Source organism: Lepisosteus platostomus, chromosome 1 (assembly GCF_059453375.1).
Source record: "Lepisosteus platostomus isolate fLepPlt1 chromosome 1, fLepPlt1.hap1, whole genome shotgun sequence".
In the NCBI taxonomy this organism is placed as follows: Eukaryota; Metazoa; Chordata; class Actinopteri; order Semionotiformes; family Lepisosteidae; genus Lepisosteus; species Lepisosteus platostomus.
The window spans coordinates 9,754,009-9,775,150 of record NC_142611.1 but is presented as its reverse complement, the minus strand read 5'-3'; the positions used below and the strand labels follow the sequence as shown (position 1 = coordinate 9,775,150).

At 36.2% G+C, this 21,142-nt stretch overlaps 2 protein-coding genes across 4 annotated transcripts; one reads left to right on the top strand and one right to left on the bottom strand.

Moving 5' to 3' along the window:
- Positions 1 to 1,297: 1,297 nt before the first annotated feature.
- On the bottom strand, positions 1,298 to 20,680 carry zcchc4 (zinc finger, CCHC domain containing 4). Of its 2 annotated transcripts, XR_015929005.1 has the most exons (14): positions 20,138 to 20,680; positions 19,385 to 19,503; positions 18,389 to 18,471; positions 17,548 to 17,823; positions 16,188 to 16,268; positions 9,543 to 9,615; positions 8,764 to 8,914; positions 8,276 to 8,376; positions 7,140 to 7,261; positions 6,758 to 6,833; positions 6,019 to 6,070; positions 4,968 to 5,112; positions 3,329 to 4,228; positions 1,298 to 3,295 (listed from the first exon to the last, which is right to left on the bottom strand). XR_015929005.1 is itself a non-coding variant. In XM_088615605.1 (13 exons), the coding sequence occupies exons 1-13, from the start codon at positions 20,244 to 20,246 to the stop codon at positions 4,093 to 4,095; spliced, it is 1,524 nt and encodes a 507-aa protein (XP_088471731.1). In that variant the 5' UTR covers positions 20,247 to 20,680; the 3' UTR covers positions 1,298 to 4,092. The 2 variants fall into 2 exon arrangements, 1 of the variants encoding a protein (XP_088471731.1); XM_088615605.1 differs by having other exon boundaries at positions 1,298 to 4,228.
- On the top strand, positions 11,080 to 16,197 carry LOC148677651 (E3 ubiquitin-protein ligase TRIM62). Of its 2 annotated transcripts, XM_088615783.1 has the most exons (6): positions 11,080 to 11,193; positions 12,644 to 12,924; positions 13,153 to 13,482; positions 13,699 to 13,718; positions 14,197 to 14,330; positions 14,555 to 16,197. In XM_088615783.1, exons 2-6 carry the CDS (start codon positions 12,655 to 12,657, stop codon positions 15,145 to 15,147), a joined length of 1,347 nt encoding a protein of 448 aa, XP_088471909.1. In that variant the 5' UTR covers positions 11,080 to 11,193; positions 12,644 to 12,654; the 3' UTR covers positions 15,148 to 16,197. The 2 variants fall into 2 exon arrangements, with proteins under 2 accessions (XP_088471909.1, XP_088471998.1); XM_088615872.1 differs by lacking the exon at positions 11,080 to 11,193 and having other exon boundaries at positions 12,431 to 12,924.
- Positions 20,681 to 21,142: the final 462 nt, after the last annotated feature.

Sequence of the window (21,142 nt, the reverse complement as noted above, 5' to 3'; positions counted from 1 at the left end):
ATCCAGGGAAAATGTGTTGCTCGGGTGCCCTAATTCTGTAACTGCTGAAACACAATAGTCTCTCTGCAAGCACAAGTTTTTTTTAATCCAAATATTTTACATTTTTTAACACTAAGGTGCATTTCTTTGGCTTGCAAAAAAGATACAGTGCTGCTTTAATGAGCAAGTTCATGTGTTATAAAAAAAATCTGTTTACCTAGAAAAGTATGTGAAACCGCAGCTTGTTTACAATTAGGTTGACTGACGATTGATGCGCTGCACCGAGGAATAAGAGAGTTGAAGAGGTTGCTGTGCAGATCTTCCTACATCATATACACAAGGACTCTGTGTAAAAGTTTGACTTCTAATGGATTACACTAACACTTTGCTGCAACAAAGAATAACACTGTCAATAACAAAGAACAATGCTGTCATATCTTAAACATAAATTCAAACGAGGAACAGAATACAAAATCTTCAACCAATTTCTCATGGAAATCCATTTGAAAAAAAAACGTTATCTTACACCCAGGATTTTCGGCACTTTCAGTATATAACATTTTATGGTCTAAACTAAAACCTTTGCAATGTGTCTTTCGGAACTTGTTCTATATGTATAAAATGCTGAGATATTTACTCCTTCTAACAATGTCCCATTGTGTGGCAACACAAATGATGTACACACTTTTTTTGAACGTGAACGTTTGATTAAAAACTGTTAACGCTCAAAATGAAGACATTTAAGGGTTAAAAAAGTTAAATATCTATCTTCGCCTTGTCTGAACCTACTGTACTCTTACAATGGCTATAACCCCCCTACTGCATAGAGAAAAGGACTTGTGGACCTACTCCATTGACATGCCCAATATCAGAACTTCTGACTTTTGATAGGCTGCAAACTCCTCCCTATCTAATATCAATTGGAGGAGCGGCATCTCTCACTGACATCACTGCAACCTTACCGGGAGGCAACTGGGTGGTCCCAAGTATTGCTGGTGCCTCAAAAGCCAAAGGACCCTCGTCAACTAAACCTCACACCACCCCAGCAACTGCTCTGGTGCTGCTTAATCTAGGTTATGGCTAGTTATGTGCATTTAAATAGACCGCCAGAAGAAGTGATAAATTCACTGTTCATTAGGGCCGGATTAAGAACTTGGACCTGGATCTGATCATTGCTTTGAGACACCCTTCAGTGACCTGTACTGAAGTCGTTAACAAGCAGGTTTTAAGAAAAAGGCAAGAAAAATAACCCGAAGTGTTCAAAACTGAACAGCAGAACCATTGCTCAAGCTATTTAAAATGAAGCACAAAACAAATATAAATTAGAATGTTCATTTTAATGTCCATTAAAAGATGGAAAGCTGCACTCACAGAGTGCTTTTGATGAGATTAGCACAATGGTGCTAAAATTATCATTTCACCTTTTACTCACAGTGTCCAGGAGATCAAGCTGAAGCAGAGATGAAAACAGATGTTTTTGAAATTGCAAAGGATTTGTCTTAGATGTTCGATTCAGCCACTGTACAAATAACAGCCTTGAATAAAAGCATCAGGAAATTAAATAGCATGAAAACATCAAATATTCAGAATATCATCCTCTGCTGCTCCTAATTAGCTGTGAAGGATGTTAAATTTATAGAATGAAAGGAGCCAACAACAGGAGGTCCAGTCGATAGGTCATAGGAGTGACAGCTGCTCAGCTGTCAGAAGCTTTCATCTTGGCTCAAATTTGGTCTCCTTTTTCAAACTGAAGCAACAGCTGAGTTTTTGATGTGTGAAAGGAAACGCACACCTTGAAACAGGCAGACCAGAAACCAGACAGCAGCCCTCAAACATCTTATTTCAAAGAATTAATTTCATTAATTCAGTTAAATAACCGCATACTGCTAAATTTAGATTTGAATGTATTCTGCATTTCAAAGGTAAATCCCATGGGAGTATCAAAATAGTCCTTTCTAGCCAAGGAAAAAAAACAGCAAGAAGCACACTTATATTTTTAATTAAAAGCGTGATTTCTTTGAGTGTTTTGCCTGCTGTGGCGGAGTTTTTCCATGGCCCCAAGAATGTTTTCATTGTTTTTTTACTATAAATTTGAGTATAACTGAATATAATGGATACAAAACTTGTAAGCACATGTCCAATGAGTGCTTTTGAACCTGGCTTGATTACTCAGCCAAGCTGTTAAAACAGAACTGAGTGAATGTTTTCACTGAAGACATTAATATCTGCATAAGAACAAACTTGGTCCTTTTCACATCAAATAGACCCCAACAGTATCCCATGCATGGGTGCAAGTTCCTCATTTTAATTAGCTCACGGAGTTTAAAAAAACATTTAAGATTCATGGCTATTGATACAGATAATCACCTCAATCTGGTAATTAGAATTTAACACAAACACCTTGTAGAGAACCCGGTGCTTATGAAATCAAATCAAATTCTGTTATCCCAAGGAACAATACTACTTAATTAACAATCATCTTCTCACAATTAAAATGTGAATGTAAACTTAAGGTAAATAAAATTGTGTGCCCAACAAGCTACTGAACTGACTGAAGTCAATTACATCTGCCTGCTGTACATACAAAAGAAACTGTGTTGATGACTGAATTACGTCCCTTACTGATGGCTGAGACTACACATGAATCATCTAGAGTTTTGATTTTGCTTGAAATTTAATTATTTAATTTATTACTGAACTTTTTATAGTCTACAAGGTCCTATTAAAAGTTGACTGCGTCAAGTACTGCTTTGACTCCATCCTGTACATAAAAATAGCATAAAAGTGATACACAAAGGACAGCAAAAAAAAAAAAAAAACAGTACCTGGTACCCATTTACATTTGTCCAGTGATAAAGTGACTAGTGTTGTCAGGCAATATTTGGCTTTTTAAAGAATACAAGAAGATAACATACAAGATATTATAAGAGTTACAAAACTGATAAAAATAAAAAGTCCAGGAGGAGAGCTTGTGCACTTCCTCTGCTGTGTGCCACTACTCCCCCTAGTGATAAAGAAAAACAGTCCAAAAAGTAAACGGCAGAAAGTATAGAAGACAAGAAACATCAACAAACTGTACATTTTGTTTGCAGGTAGAACCTGGACATTTCCTGCCAAGATTAATTTAACTGGTCTCACTTTTGAAGTTACAATGCTAAGAAAAGTATCTTAAGTCCTGAACCTCACTTGTTAAATACTAAATTTTCCCAAATACCAGTTCAAAAGTGACTAATGAATGAATGTGCAGTGTCTCTGAATAAAGTCTGGAAAGAAATGGAACAGTCTTCTCATACATCCTTACTGTCTCTAATATTTGCTTTATTTTGCACTTCATTTTGTTCTTTTGGACCAGTATTTTGCTCCATCACTAATATTTCCATGTTATGCCTTCTGTGATCGCACTTAGGGTTTCTGATTACAAATACAACATTTCTATGTATCTTTTTTTGTGAATGATGTCTGTACTCAATGCATGCTCCCGAAAAATACATTAAGCATACTGGTCAGGACTCTCTCCATCCTGCAATGAAACAGACTGTACCCAGCTTGCAGCCCTGATTTCAAATTACACTACCTGAAGATGTACTGTATGTGCTATTGTTTTCTTCACAGTAAACTAGGATTTGCACTTGTAACTAGTGCAGGTAGAGGTCTTTAGAGTGATGAAAACTAGAAAATATTTGGATTTATAAGTGGACTAATGAAGTTTTAAAGAAAAATTGAAAAATGCATTAAAATCACAATTAAATATTCAATAGAGAAACATATAAAGCTGTTCCATTTTCTCAGTGTATTGTTAACACGCATATAGTTAAGTCAAACAGCTACAATTTTATGAGACCAAGATGTGAGAGAGTCAAACCAATGGCTGAAACTACTGCTCTTCATTACCCGTGCTGAAGCTACCATATTTTCTGTTAAAGAATTTTGTACAGCATGTAGGTTGTTCAGATATGTTATTTTTGACAGTTTTTTTTTAAATATACTGAATAAAAAAAAAATGAAAAGCCAGTCCTCTTCACCTGTTCTTTAAAAACATTTTACTAAACTGCCCATGAGACAATTCCCTTCTACTTCTTTAAGTGAGTTTGCTCACAGAGAAAAGAAGAATAATCATGCTATTTTCCTCTTCTTCTTCCTCCTCTTCTTCAGTCTTATCCCAGCAGCCCTTTTCTCTCCCGCTGTTTGTTTACAAGGCACATCCTTTTCTGCCCCAACTTTAGCCTTCTTCCCAGCAGCCTGTTTTCCCCTGTGCAGGAAAGAACAAAATGAGACCAGCAAAGCTGGTGATGGGATTGCGTTTACACGGTCACCCAACATTCACCCTGAGGGTGAAAAATGAGAATCCAACATCCACCCTGAGGGTAAAAAATGAGAGCTTTGCCTTTGCAAAAGACTGCTCAGGCAATTCTCAGACACATACGTTTAAAGCTCATATTACACAAATACAAGCTTTAGTTGAAAACAATATTCTAAAAGGTTCACATTCTAAATGTCATTAATTTCTTCGCATGTGGGAGTAGAAGTGTATAAGGACCTTTAAATTTATGGTTCACTTATCTGAACTGATTTTTTGAACACTTAAAAATGTAACCTCTGCCAAAAAAACACATCTAGAGGAATGCTGAATTCTCACGTCCAGAAAGATACCGAGAGATGAAACTACCAGGGTACAGGATCTAGCCTCCTTACAACACTTTTAGTTTTAATTACTGGTGTATTTATTTACAATAAAAGATTTAAAAAATATGATTTCCTGTCCTTTTTAGAACACTATATATATTTTAAGAAAACATGATGGCTGTTCTTCATGGTATTCCAAAACCTGAATGATCTATACTTTTAAAAGTAGCAACCTTCCTGAAACAACACGTTTTGAAACACTGAATGTGCAACATTATGTGCCATCCACCATACACACATTGATAAAATAAAATGTTGGGGTGTAAATTAAATTTCATTCTAGCCATTTGATATCATTTACTTACAGTCTGGTGTCTTTGGAGCTGGATGCTTTAGGACAGGCTCTGCGCTTGTGGTCAGCGCCTTTACAGATAAAGCAGCCAACAGTGAGCTTCCCACAAGGGTGATCCTTAAGAGCGCACTGATTACAGATGGTACAATGAACCCAGGCTGGGGAAAATAAAAAGATATTTACACATTACTGAAGCCATTCACAATCCAATTTTTTTCAAGAATATTTTCTAGAGAATCTTAAGTAGACAATCTCTGCACTGAAATAATCAGATTACAAGGCTGTCAAAAAGGTACATTAGTATCCTCATCAGCTTCATACATGTATATAAGCAAGTAATACTGAAGAAGTATTTCATTTTCGCTTCATTGAACTAAGTAAAATGATTCAATAATAATTTCTTCCAGGAAGAATATACCATTCATTTATTAATTTAGTTACTTGAAATTGGACTGATATAAAACACAGATATATGTTATACAAGTCTTTTTTGTTATGGTTCCAGATGGATTTTGTTAATAGTATTATTCAAAATTTGGGAAAGATTGTGCAATAAGACCAACTTAACATTTTCACAATATCAATACAACATCTTAACTGCAAGATGCAAAGATTATGTTTGTACCAATATCCTTAATTCTACACTTCGGGTCGATTTCAGTGCAAATCAGTAAAGCTGAAAAATGAACCGCTATACTGTCGGAAATCCAAAACATATCCAGGAAAAAAAATGTGGAGCTTCCAATTAAAGAATATTAATTTCAGGTCAGAGAAAACAACATTAACATGCAGTCTGTTTTAAGACATGAAAAGTAGGTTGTTGGCAGACAGATTCAGCTCAAATACATCTAACCCAGAGAAAAGTGTAGGAAGATTAATAATAGCATGCAAGCTTCAAATTTGTACATAACAAACTTAAATTTAGATGATTTAAAAACCAGCCTGAAGTATTAAAAAACACATTCTGAAAAACATCTTTTGACACAGGAAAAGATGGGAATTAAACAGTCATGTTTGGAAAATGTATTTTAGCATCTTGCTCTGTCATTCAGTACTATACTTACAAGGCTTCACACACTTGTTGCACAACAAGCAGTGTTTCCAACTCCTGCCATCCTGAAAAAAGGCAGAGCAAAACTACTTATTTCCATCAATACAAAAGTTAAATACATTTCGAGCCTAATTCTGCACTATGGATCACTGTTTCCTATCTTCTTAATAAAAACCTACAGTGGCTGTGAATCACATCTTAAATTTAACAAGCAAAGCCAACCCATCATTTCATAAAGGTAATGTTTTTCGATGGTCTTCGTCATTACAGTCACAGATAAAACAGTATATCACTCCTCTAAGCAAAAGCTGATTTTGAAGATCTGAAAATTAAATTCATAAAGTCATCTGGGTGAAGCTTAGTATCGGAAAACTGTCCACCTCCTGAATTAATTGGTAAAGGAGACATTTTAAGTATGACCCCCCCACAAAAGGGTGGTGGTCCGTCTCAGAAAATCATAGTCTTCAACCTTAAACATCTAGTCTTGTTAAATAACTGATATTTTATCTTCAATTACACACAATAACAGCAAAATTAAAATACCAAAGCAGGAAGCTGTTTAATTTGACGTAAAATGAACCACTTGTTGACTAGAAACTTTACCACATCAGCATTAAAAATTCAGATATAATTTACTTAGTAATCATTCTATAGACCAGTACTTACTATAAACAGTTTCTTTACCAGTATAATTAGTGAGGCTAATTTATGGTCAAAATAACAAAACTCAAGACGATCAGTAGAAACACTACCTTGGATGTACATGCATTGCAAGTGAGGCAGTGTTTGTTTTCTGAAGAAACATATCGTTGGCAAAGGGAACAGAATCTGAAAGCAAAATGTTTTTAAAATAGTGTTAGCCAGCCAAATACACAAATTGCATTCAGTGCGAGAGCTTTTTCTTCTTTCCTTACTTTAAAAAGTTTGTAACGGTCGGTATGTACGAATTAAAGGAACAGGAGTTTTTCAGATCATTTTAAATATGTTTCATTTAGCATTATGAAAGGGAGGAGAAAACACTTTAAACTCCTGTCAAACACATTTTGTATTTTAGTATTCTGTATTTTAAACATTTTGTAAGCAGTAATTGAGATTTTTTTCAGACAGATCTTAAGACGTCCTTTCTTGTTTTACCTGTAGCCCTCCTCTGCAGGAAGAGCCATAAGCTTGGGACAGAGGTTAGTGAACATCCTAACTGGAGACTGCCTCCGACCAGTTTTCCCATGCTTATAAAGAGGGTGATTGTCATAGTCCACCTGACAAGCAAAAAAAAATATCAGGTCAAATTCCTGGGATGCATGTTTTCCTCACACAAAGGTAAAACCCAGAACCATTTCTATGTGTGGGAGCAACAGAAGAAATCAGGCAAAAACTGATTTGGATAACAGTCCCATGGGCTTCATAAGCAATGATTTCCCTTCCCTAAAAGTCTGACAAAACAGCAAAAGGTATTACTACACTATAGGAGCATTTAAATGGGACAAGCAGAGAGAAACAGCAAACAATCCCTCAAGATGACTAGAATCTGCAGCTTGAACCATCAACCAAAACAAAACACTCTTAAACCTCTGACATCAGTAGAAAAAAAATACATGCTGCTGTAATTATACATTTATAAATAAAAATAAAAAACTTATTTGTATTACAATTTGAAGCAGTTCAACTACAAGAAACACATCTCACTATACTGCTTATATAGTTTTTACCCCAGCACTATCAGACTATTAAACCCCCAGCCTCTCTCACGTACGATCTGAACTTCAGTGCCTTCTTTTTTATTACCAAAAACTCAAACACACATTGAAATCTACCTCTGCCTCACAAGTCAAGAAGCTCGCTCCCCAGAATTTTCTATCCTCTATTTCATTCTGTTGATGTACGATTTTGCACATCTGATGTTTTGCACATTGCCTGTTACCTGTTGTTGTTTTGCACACTGCCTGTTGTCTCTGTCTTTCTTTTACTATACAATTGTATTGTTGTTTTTTGTACTACTTATTGTCTGAGAGCTAGCTAAATAGCATTTCGTTATACCATATACCTGTATATGAGTATAATGACAATAAACGTGAACTTAAACTTGCTTATAAAAGTATTATGTTAAATGGACTCTTATAGCAAAGTAGGTTTAATAAATGCAAATTAAACCTCATTTTTATGTACTTTATTAAAATCTTAATTTCCTTAAACCTTAATCTTAATTTCCTTTCCTCAGTTTTCATTAATCTTTAAACTACATTATTAATGTTAATTAATAATATTTCAAATACCTGATAGTCCAGCATAGAAAATGTTGGAAAACATTCAAGGATGCGAGACTCAAAGAAATAAGGAAATATCCAGAACATGGGCATCTCTTGGCTTCTCTTATCTACACATGCAAAGACAAGTTTAGTTGTAGGTGTACAAGAACAAAGTGTTTTGGTCTTTAAAACTAGTGCTCTGTTACTGCTGGAGGTTTAAAGAGAAATTTTTCACAGTCCATAAGACATTCTTCACAGCTTATTAAAGGCTCTCCAATAGGGTTGGCCAAGCTGTAGCTCTAACAACACTGCTCCAGCTGACTTTACATGGCTAAGTATCTGATCTGTGTGTTGAGCACTATTTACAACATTTATCTCACTGCCTGAGGAAGTTCAATCTTCACAAAACAGTCAAGGCCAGTTTTAACTCAGGCCAGTTTTAATTCCAAACAGTTCCACTTCTGCACAAGGCATCCTAATGCTTAAGTACATTTTTCTGTTGACGCAACACTTACCTGGAGGCTGCAGAGTTTTCCATTTAGAGGAGATAAGGGAAAAACTGTAAGCCAAAGGCTTTACCAGGCCTCCAAATGGTGGGTCGGCAACCATGACAACCTTAGTTCCGTCCCCTTCACTCAAAAAGGAATTGAAAACATCCTCTGCTGCCTGCAAAACAAGCTTCCTATATTAGATACACGGATAAAACTGCAATCAAACCACAACCCCTTAGTCATCAAACTTCAAAACTGAGGCACTGTTGAGAAAACAGTGAACTGAAGGCCATACAGAAAGACAAATTTGATATTGTTATAAAGTACATATTTAGAACAAATATTAACTATGGCAATAAGAATAATGCATTGTATTTGTATAGCAGAAATATTGCATTGCATTTATATTATCATCCCAAAGGGCCCCAAAGACCTTAATTTATCACCAAAGTGCAGCGCCATTCATGTAGCAAAAACCTCACTGTGCAGCATATCGGGTACAGACATGAGATATTGCTTCATCAACTGAATTAGGGAGGAACTTTAGCAAGGCAGGTTCACGCAAGTCCAGAGTGGAATTCAGTCAGAACATGGAGGCGAACATTCCTATCGTTACAAATGGGCACATGAGATCTTTAATAAGCAAGTAGTCAGTCAGTTAAACAGCTTTTATGCCTTATACCTCTGCTTGCTGTATTGGAGCACAGGTTGGCAATTCTTATCTGGAGGCAAGGGTGCCCCCTACTAGTCTACCAAACAATACTTCTAGTATTAAGCTATGAAAAAAAGTGACGTTTTCTTACCTTTCCATTAAAAAAGTGATGATTGAACATGTTGTAATGGCAGAACTCATCCTCTGTATAAAACTGTGAATACCTGTCAAGATAACATGGGATTGTAGTTATATATGGAGGTTAAACTTTCAAATGCCAGCACTACTTATCCACCATGAGAATGGTTTTCAAAGTCACATCATATTGAACTTGAGCTGTCACATTGAAGGGTGTCCAAAAAGGATTTTCAACAAGAAAAGATAGTTTCTTGACTTTATTTCTCCATTTATACTTTAAAGTAAAAGTTATTCCTCCAGTAGAAATGGTTTGCAAAATGGATGCTATATGGCAAACAAAATGCCATTTAAAAACTTAAGAAAGCAATCACCAAATGTGTTTTACATTTGCTCAGTAAAATGGATTATATTGTGAAAATAACATGGCAACATACCGTATGTAATTCTGTAACTTTCAAATCTTAGACTCAACCTTCCAAGGCCAAGACTAATGACTAATCCCAAACATATTTCAAGAAGTGCTTAGCTAAGAGTGAGACACCACTTGGGAAATCCTGGTCACATCTGGCTAGCAACAGAACCTAGGCTTAAATCTCACATCTGATTCACAGAGCTTTATCCACTGGCTTTGCAAACTGCTTCACTTGGTACAGAACAGCAAAATCAACACATCGTCATCTTCCAGCACTTTTCCCTAATGCTTTTATGGCCATATGAACAACACAAGTTTTGTAATTGTATTGATTCAGTCTTCATCTCAAGTTACTAGTGATGGACACGTCTCTTGACTGATAAAATGATGACAAACTCTTTTTCTGCCATACTTTGGTGGCAATCTTGGAAGCCAAGGTTACAGGAGCATCAATCAACATATCCACAAGTAATGGGTAATGGGTAATGGGTCCAATTCTTCTAAGTGACCACCCAATTTCTTCTGAACTTTCAAAGCCTTGATCCAGTGATCACATTAACTATGTATCCCAGAGAACCAACTGTTCCTGAAATGTTTGCAGTGGTCCAAGTGTTATTCAGGCCTGGGGACATCTTTGATCTATTCGTCGCCACACTGAACCTCCCTTGTCCGTTGTCTCTGTGAATGGGTGAGGGGTTCAAATAACACAGCAAGCATGCATCCTTGGCATTGCTTATTCATTGCACCCTTCACAAAACACACGATGTGACTGCAGCACATTGTTCAGTCTTGGAAATATCCATCAATGACCTTGGAAAGACCATAATGGCATTAACCATCTAAAGGTGGTGATACAACATGAAATTAGGAATGGATTATAAGTACTTATGCAGCTCCTAATTAAACATACAAAGCTGCAGTCTTTATAACTGACTTTTTGTAGAAGTCCAAAAGTTTAGTCTTCAACATGAAACGGGTACAAACCGCGCACATGTGAAAACTAGTCTTACATATGCACATTTCTGCAGCAGTTTTCAACTATGGCCCAAAGGCAATAATATAAAAAAAACAAATATTGTTTAATTTTATAACACATTCCTAGTTTTACACGTTTTACATATCTGCAAGGGCAGGAACAGGACATAACATGCTCCTGCTTGTAAACCATCCTGCTTTTGCATTGTAAATTCCTACCTGCAACAGAGTATTTCCGAAAGACAGGGCAGAAAAGAACCCCATCTTTACAAGGAAAGTAAGTATCTATTGAATACTTTGAAATATATTAAAATTACATTTGTTAGGTTATTTAAACTGTTTGAAATTCATTTTTGGTATATTCTCCACTAGTTTTCAGACTATTTAGAACTCACTCCTAGAAATGTTTTGTTTATTTAGGTTTTACTTTCAGCTCTATGTCTTTTGTATGAACTCTGTTCATACACATTTATATATCCAGTATTGTAATGTTGTTCATGAAACAATGTAATGATGCAACATACTGAAGAAAATATCTCATAATATGCATGAATGTGGGGTGAGATAAATGTTAATAGGGCACTTTTAAGTGAGAACTGTAAACTAAAACTACAGTATATTCTGACAGCAACAGACATTCTTATAGCAGCATATTTATACAGTATAACTGTATGTTAGCATCAGATAAACTGAAGACACAGGCACGTGTAAAACGTATCTAGGAAAAGCTTTATATTGATACAAGTTCCATATTTTGCATATTTTTCCCCAATACTTTTATTTATGATAAGGCTTGGGGTTCTGGACAGTATATGCAGCATTAACATTCTTTATATTTTTGTCTTCAAAGTCTAAATGCTTTTTAATGTTTGCTAAATTTCAGCTAGAAAAAAGTATTTTGCTGCCCAAACATCTCATATTCGAAGAAATGAGATGGAAAATTAACTCGGATTCATCAGGTCCACCCAGATAAGAAATGCTGTTCTTTGTTTTTTTGTTTTGCCTTCGAGATCTGACCCATCAACCTAAAGTAAAAAAAGTGACAAGTGACCATGACTAACACTATCAGCCTGTGACTTAAGATGCTGTTGAAAGTTCATATATAGGAGCTTGTTTGAGAGTCTTTGAGATTATTTTGAAAACGTTTAGGTTCTTTAGATGTTCATTTAATCATTTAATTTTTTCTGGAAAAAAACATGAACTTGTTAACTCCTTAAGAACCTAAAATTTGATCGTCGTTTTCTAACAGTTTGTAATTTTATAAAATACAAGTAAGTGATATTTTGGCAATTTTGAAAATGTTATTGTAACACAGACCTTTAATTTCCACACAAATTCGAAGCCTAGTTTGTGTTCCAAACTAGTAATACTGGAACTGGCTGGAAGGTTTGTCACTTTTTACTCAATATCCAACTTCATCCAATGAAAAGACGAAGAAACATAATTAATTAATTTAGATTTAAGTAGCACTTTTTTATCCTTCATGCAAATAAATCAAGCAAAAACAGACGGAATGAGTGAAGTACCTAGTTTGAGAGCACGACGGCAGCAACTCCTCCGAGATTCAAATCCACAACCCGCTGGTCCAGAATTTATTTACACAGTTATCTTTTTTCCGCAATTTAAGTTACACTGAAGGTAACAATGAGACGCACTGTTTCATTTCGTTTCATTCATTTAACACCTACAATATTCTTCTTCAAATCCTGTGTTTGTCTATTAACCAGAACAAGCAACAATGGCAGAACCACAGCAGACGGACTCTACCGTTGAAGACCTTGAAGGAAAGTCTACGATGTCCCTGGCACCTTCAGTGGTCCCCTGTGTTTCTGCTCCCCCTCACCAAGGCCCATATGCTGATCGCTTCAAGGACAAGCCGGAGGTCAACCCACACTGCCTTCGACCTCAAGAGGGCTCTCGTGTGTCTAACCAGCCACCCCCACGCTCCCCAAAGCTCGAGCGACTGGGAATACATCCAGGCAGTTTCATAAAAGGCAGAAACTCAGAGGTAAAATACGGAGCGATTAAAAATTGTTACGGGCATTAACTACAACCAGAAAACAGAGCATAAGAGGTGAATTTGTTTTAAACAAAAAAAAAAACCCTTGGTATTTAGAGACTGTAAAAAGGTTGCAACTTTCCAAGTATCAACTAGGAAAAATATGTAAGGCGAGGTTAAAAATGATCAATAAATACACTATTTTAACAATTATATTTTAACAATTGGCAATTACAGGAGGTACTGTCGAGACACCTTGAAGACCTACGTAGTGAAAAAGCAAGAACTGAAGCCCACTTACAATCTTTAAAGAAAAGAAGTGCTAATCTATCAGTAACTGCCGACACAATGAAGCAGCAGATTTCTGAACAATACGAAGCCATAAGAAAAGCTCTGCATAAAGACGAGATGGCCATGCTAGAAACCATAGAGGAAGACCAAAGAGTAACCAGTGCAAAGCTGAACAAAATCATGAAGGAATGGAGTCAGCATCTTGGCCAGGTTCAGAGGGCCATGGCAAATACACAGAAGGCACTAGATCAGACCAGAGGAGGCTCCATACTGCAGGTAATTCAGGGTCTTCCCATGTCTTCTTAAAAGACATGCACCCTTACACTCTCAGTTACATTAAAATACTTTAGTACCAAGGTAGAGCACTACAAAATTAACTGTTTTTATTCTTAAACTATGATCAATTATTGTAATGTTACCGTATCACACTGTGTTACACAGAATATAAATGACTAACTTTCAAAATGCTGTTAAATGTTTTTTCTCTTTTAGGATAATCCTGGGGAATGCAGGTATTTTCTTTTCTTTATCAAAATCTTAAGAGTAAGGATTATTATTTAGATTATGTTCTAGATAAAGCAAATTTCCTTAGGTTAGAGAGAATAAAAAGAACAAATCCCACCTACAGCAGTGTGACAAAACCCCTATATATTTTAGCAATAAATGATAAAAAGGTAACAAATGAGCTGCAAAGTACCATGACTCATCTTCCCTCAGAATTCAGTAAATGCTATGGTTGAGAATATGAATAAATGTATTACAGTTCAAAAAGAATTGACATAATATTGATAATCAATATTATGATGTATTGCCAAGGTAAAAAAAAAGCTGATCTGATTTTGGATAATATAATGGCATTAGGTACTGTTGCTGGAGCAGATGTGTTTATGTTGTCTATTAAACTTTCAGTCCCCTTTTTAATGCAAAATCACGATGTATATCCATACTTTAAAAAAACAATTCCAAAATTCAAGACATACACTCTTCCAGCTGCCCTAAGAAAAAAGATGCTGCTGAGCAGGGGATAAAGATGAATGAGGACAGATTTCAGAGACTTTTGAAAATACTACACAACATTTCAAAGGATCTTGAAGCCCAGATGCACAGAAAAGTACTCCTGTTGGGTAATTGTTTCATCGTGTTTAACCTAAAAACATCAAAGCAAAGTTATAGCTGTAATTATAAACATAATTTTGAATTATTATTTTACAGTATTATGTGATTGTTTTCCATTCACCTTCAAAACATTCAATATAAACAGAAAATAATCTATGTCAATATTATGCATTTGATTTCCTAATCCCAACCTGAAAACGTCATATCCTTCTTATATCCGTTTTTGTTCCAGATTCTTCTGCAGTGACGATCGACAGTAAGTCGTCTCACAGAAACATCGCAGTGTCCAGGGATCAGAGAAGTATGTGCTACAGCAGTGAGCCACAGCCTCTGCTAGACAGCCCTCTGCAGTTCGACAAGGTGTGCTGTGCCCTGGGCTCAGCCAGCCTGTCCAAGGGAAGGCATTACTGGGAAGTGGACTTGAGCTGCTGCTCTGCCTGGAGTGTGGGCATTGCCTACGGATCCATCGAGCGCAAGGGAAACCAGAAGAACGCCAAGCTGGGAAGGAACCGGCACTCCTGGTGCATCGAGTTCAGGGACAACCAACTGTCCGCTTGGCACAATGACCACTACATCAGTTGTGGGAAGAGCCAGGTGGCCATTAGGAAAGTGGGCATGCTGGTGGATTGCCAAAAGGGACAGCTTGCCTTTTACAACGCTGTTACCATGAAGCTCCTGCAGGAGTTTTCTGGCGCCCTGACAGCAGTACTTGACCGAATGCATCACCAGTTCGCTGAGCCCGTCTTTCCTGCGTTCCGGTTTTTTAAGCCAGAAACTGGACAAATCAAACCTAACCACATGGAAATATGCCACAATGATCTTTAAAACTTTCCAAGACATTTCCATGCTATTAGTGGTGGTTCATGGGATAAGCTGATTTTAAACACATTTCCAAATATTCATCATTTAAGAAACAATTTAATGTATTATAGATCACAAAGCATGATCAAAACTAAGAATCTAACTGAAAAAATATTCTTTGTGTTTAACTTTCACTTCCTTTCCACACACAGTATTTTATTCCAGATCACTGCTATTGGGAACACCACAACTATTTACTTCAGATATTTTCAAAACATTTTATAACCTATTTAATGGAATGGAAATTCAGAAACACATCCTTTAAAGTACCCTTAGTGCTTTTAGAAACCAATGACATACAGTATTACTTCCCATTGAAAAACAAATCATAATAGTGAACTCTTATATACTGGGATATTAACTCAAACACTTCAGTAGAATATTAGTGCAAATGAATTTCAACCTTCTGAAAGTGTAATCTGAATACATTTGTGAAAAATATGTGAACATTTTCAAAGTATATTTGATAAGGGTTCCTTTGGAAAAATAAATTGCCTGTTGCTTTTTATAATCATTACAAATAATTAGCTTGTTTTGTTTTATTATGCAGTTAATGGTTTGAAAAAAACATATTTACATACAGTAGAAAGTGTAGAATCTGATATTATATGTAATCATGATAATTCCATCATAATAATGCTTTTAAACTAATGACAGATTGATACCACTTCCTTGCTTTATTCTATCAGTCCTGCTCTGTGGCTAAGGATCTGCGCCTGTGGCTGGAAGGTTGCCGGTTCAAATCCCGCAGCCGGCAGAGGAATCCTACTCCGTTGGGCTCCTGAGCAAGGCCCTTAACCCCAACTGCTCCAGGGGCGCTGTACAATGGCTGACCCTGCGCTCTGACCCCAGACTCTCTCCCTATCTGTGTGTCTGTGTGTCTCATGGAGAGCAAGCTGCGGTATGCGAAAGAATTCCTAATGCAAGAAATTGTAAAGGATTAATAAAGTAATGTTATATATATATATTACTGATAAATTCTGCACACATTCAATAAAAATTACCTGAAATCAATGTCCAGGAGCAGACTCTTGATGATTTGGTTATCTCCGCACATGTTCCTGATCTTAATTAGCTCATGGAGTCTGAAATGCAATCAGAATTCATAATGAAACAGAACAGCTTAACCATTTAAAATGACATAATATTAACTTTATAAGACAAATGAAAGTTTAAAATCTACAGCAATGTATTTTTCAATTCCTTATTGATTCTGGCTTTTTAAAAGCCATATCACATTATATGTATTTAGAAATATTTCATTATAGACTTTAAAGTCATCAGACTTCCTAACTCATAGCAAAACAGTAGTGTGATCTAAAAAATATTTAAAACTCTGAGGTTATATATCCATGTAGTTATTTTCTAGACGTGAAAGTTAAACCATTTCAGATAACTACCCCTATATCTTAGTCAAGCTGCATCTTCCTTCTAAAAAAGGTAATATTTTATGCCTCAGCCCCTTAAAAAAACATTCATCTGTTATTACAAAAATACACAAATATTTTTCAAGTATGGTACCACTAAAACATGATACATAACTACATAACATAATTAATGACAAAAAGCACTTTCATGAATGAAATCAATTACACTAGATGCTAACTAGGAACCAGTAATACCATTTTTTGGTCTTCTCATCAGATCTAAAATCTACATTCCTTCTCTTTGATTCCAAAGTTTATTGCAGCCTCAGTTGCAATTTCTGTTGATGTATTTTTCCCCAACAACCAGGCACTGCTACAAGACATGAAGCTGCCTGAATGAACATGCTGTATAGGCCACGCTTGCTGTTGTCTTTAGCAATGCCCACAAAAAACCCACAGTCTTGCCTCTCGAGAGGTCAGTGACATCAGCCATCTTTCCTGCAGCACAGCACTCTGAGGAACATGCCTGGCCTGCTACTACTCATTATGGACCACTTTCTCCTTGCAGAGCAATCGCTATTCCCTACACTTATACCTGCCAAAGGTTACCCGATTCAGCTTTAAATCCTTTGTAACAGCACAACAGGGTTGAGAACTATCCAAAACAAGCAGTTCAAACTCTCCCACCACCTGTTGATCACAGATCCTAAAGCAAATTTAACACCAATTGAAGGAGAGTGTCTTACTGACGATGACATGCAGTTGTCAATTTGACCAACAAGTGACTAAGCCTAAATTTGAACTACCAGTTCCATCCACTCAGGAGACCCTGGCCCTATGACTCCAACACTTCTTAATGCACCAATGAACAAAACAGACAAGAAATTACTTTAAGTTAAAACATTACATTTTCCAAATGATCTGAGCCCTTGTAAGACCTGAATCATGAGTAGCAAGCTATTATAAAAAATACAAATAAAGCTAAATGAGTACATACCTTGGTGTCCCAACACACAGCACCTTTCTGAATCCTAAGGCTGCAAACAGATTGAGCAAAAAATGACAGCTCCTATCAGCAAACAAGTACTGTGCATTAGTCTTCTTATTTTCCAATGGACAAAGCAGCTGGCTGGGCCTTCTCAGCTGGGAGATGGTAATGTCAGGCAGTATATTGTGAGTGGTGTGTTTTGCCCAGTCTTCAGGAAGCAAAAGCAACTGACAATCCCGACAAAATCTCTTCTGTTCCAGCGGTAGTGATATGAATTGCAAATACCTTTAATAAGAAGAACAAGCTCATCTAAATATTAAAGAACTTCAGAAACAAGAGGAGCCAATTTATTCAGCCACTTTGTCCAAATTTAATTGATACAAGGAGTTGTTTCTTGATAAACGTAACAGTGTAGTGGCTTCAACAACATAGCTGTGTAGCTCGTTTCATTCTCCCTCAATCATTTGGCTAAAGAAGTGTCTTCCTGTTCTTCTCTCTAATTCTTGAAAGAATGTATTTTGCATTGAAAAATACAATTTACAGTGGAAAGTGAAAGGAAAAATATATTTTCAGTACTAGCACTGAAGAATAATAGAGAAAACATTTTGCCCCCTTTCAGTGTAATAATACATTTCTTTAAAATTAATTATTCATGTCTCACTATAATATGTTGACAAAAAGGAAAGTAAACCTAAAACTTTGTAAAGGAAAGCTTTTGTACGTGAAACTGAAACATTCACACTACCCTAAGAACAACTCTGTAAACACAAAATTAGAAATGACCAAATGTGCAAAAACACAGTATTCTTTTTTCTAATAAATATAGAATAAAATCTTGAATGCAACTTACCTTGAGCAGTAATCACTGTGAGTGAAAGGAGGTTGCTTTGCTTTATTTTCTTCTTCTCTGGCTAAAAGCCTGTCTTTCGATATCTACAAGCACAGATAATCTTCACATTTTCCAGACTTCAAACAATTAGAGAGAAATTACATATCAGGGAAATTTTCATTTCACCAACACAGAAAACACTGTTCTATGAATTTGCTCCGCTTCTTAAAAGGTGACAGTCAGAATCAGTCAGAGGCCGTGGAATTAAACAACCATTTTGGAGATTAGGGAAAAAAATAAACCTTTAAAATAACAGTCATTCAGTCATAATGATTTTGGAGAAACTGTCCTTGGTTAACGCCTGCAGCTGTTCGAAAAGCAATAAGTGCACTGCAAAGCAAGATGTCACCAAAACCTAGCTTCTCAAGACCTTGTACAGGACATATCCACAAACAGAAGCTCTAAAACCATTTCACAGTACAATAAGACATAACACAATAACCAGTAAAATACAACCTTTACAGAATTTTCCATTGACATTTTGACATCAGCGGACAATAGAAGTCCTGAAACCTCTCATACATTCTGATGCACCTAGTAGAGCACGGCAATGAAATTAATATATTATACATACTACAGATATGCAAACTGATTTTTCTGTTTTAAGTCATACTATGTTTATTTTTACATGTAGATCTTTTGGGATATATAAATCTAAATAAACTAATTTTCTGTTCATACCTTGTACTGATATGTAACATTGCAGTAATCTGGAATTTAGCTAAAAGGAGGGAGTCTGACAAATTCATTGGCGCTTGGCTTCATATTGCAGTTGACCTGACACCTTTGTTTTCCAGAGGTCAGTATCAAAGATCAGATTTCCGACCCCACCAAAGTAGTAAAACACAGGGACGAAGAATTTACACTTTATGGTTCACACAACCATATTAGGACAAAAAAATAATTGTGCATGGTTATCTTCATTTGCTTTGTTTTAAAATAATCATTTTTTCTCACCTTCTCATCCTCCCACTGAAAGAAGTTGCAGTCTTTCCTGTCTCTGCAGGCTGAACAAGCATAAAACGCCCTGCCTTGCTGCTCTCCTTTACTCATCTTCACAAACAGCATAGTAGGACCTGACAAAGACAAGCAAACATTAAGCCAAGTACATCTTCCTAAATATATTATAGTACACTTGTAGGAGTTTCCTTAACTACCTTTCGGATTAATTTAAGAATGAGCTACAAATCACCAAACGTGTGTAAATTTGATATCTACAAATCCAACACCAGGAAATGAAAGGCAATAAAAACGTTTATAATTATGTTTAATCATTGCTTCAGATTAATCGTGGTAAGACAGATATTTGACATGATATTAAATACCTATTTCGGAAACGCTGGTTTTAAGGTGAGCATTGCTGTTGTTACTAAGATCATGTAAAATCTGACTCACGAGTTGACTTTAACGAGCAAATTAAGCCATATTTCAGTGATCTGTGAGAAGTTGTCATTCTGCGAGAAATCAAACTGACTGGACAAAACCCGACGCAGCAAATTATAATATATAATGTAATTGTAATTGTAATGTATAATGCACCAATGATGCATGATCGCCACAAAATATCAAGATACGGCTTAAGTTATTCATTAGGGTCAAAGCTGTCGCTGAGCGAACTGTCGCAGTTATGAAAGTTTTAAGTCGAGTGGCAAGACTCCAATAACTTTCCCAATTCTTTTAGTGAACCGTGCCTCTAAAGCTACCACATACCGTGAGGACAAAATGGGTTATTCCCAAGCTCTCCTTCTTTAAGGATCACTTCTATTCCAGTGCTTTCGCTGCCTGACATATCCGCTGTGTCCATTATCATCCAACACATAAAACACAAAAATGCAAGAAAGCGGAATCAGAAACACCATGCCGTCACCGGTGGGAGCCACATTACTTCCACCTTCCCATGAACCTTTCACGGCGCGGACTTCTGAGCTCATCAACAAGAACAGTGTCGACTGTGCCGGGTAGTAGAAACCCAATTGACTGCTATGGCAAATTTGTTCCCAGCTTGATTTTTATAAGGCTTTTGATACGGTAGAACATCCCACTTCCTCTAATTTCGTTTTAAGGCCTTCTTCAGCATTTTTAAAACGCATCTTAACTCGTCACTAACGAGTAACCCTTACGTAAACGATACCTTTGCCAACTATGAATTCTTTACATTAACGGTGCTTTTCAACCTGAAAAATATCAGCGCACCAAACGTCACTTCTTTTCCACCTAAAGATAATGAAGAACTCTCACTCACAGACACAAAGGGATTGTTTATCTAGTAATTTGAAACAAGTCTATGGTTGATCTTGTGACTTGTTGTCGCGAATATATGACGTAACCAAAAGCGGCGCTACTGCAAAAAGACATCAACAAAACTTCTGGATCGTCTAGTAAAATATTATAAGTTGTTGTATCACCGTTCTTCTTCGATCTGAATGCATGCTGCGTTCCTCTAAGATACCTTTATAAAGGCTCTAAATGACTATTTAAAAAAAAAACAGAGAAATATCTTTATCACTATTGAATTGAATACAATCCTGCAATGTTATTGTATTCTCTATCCACAATTTGCTATGGATAATATCGTGTTTTAGAACTTTTACCATGGTTTCGACTTTAGCTTTTTTCATTTTACCATACTGAATCATGAGGAAAAACTTTGAAAAAAATATTTGTTGAAACGTATCATGGGAGATCATGGTATTTACACGGTCCAGTGTAATAACA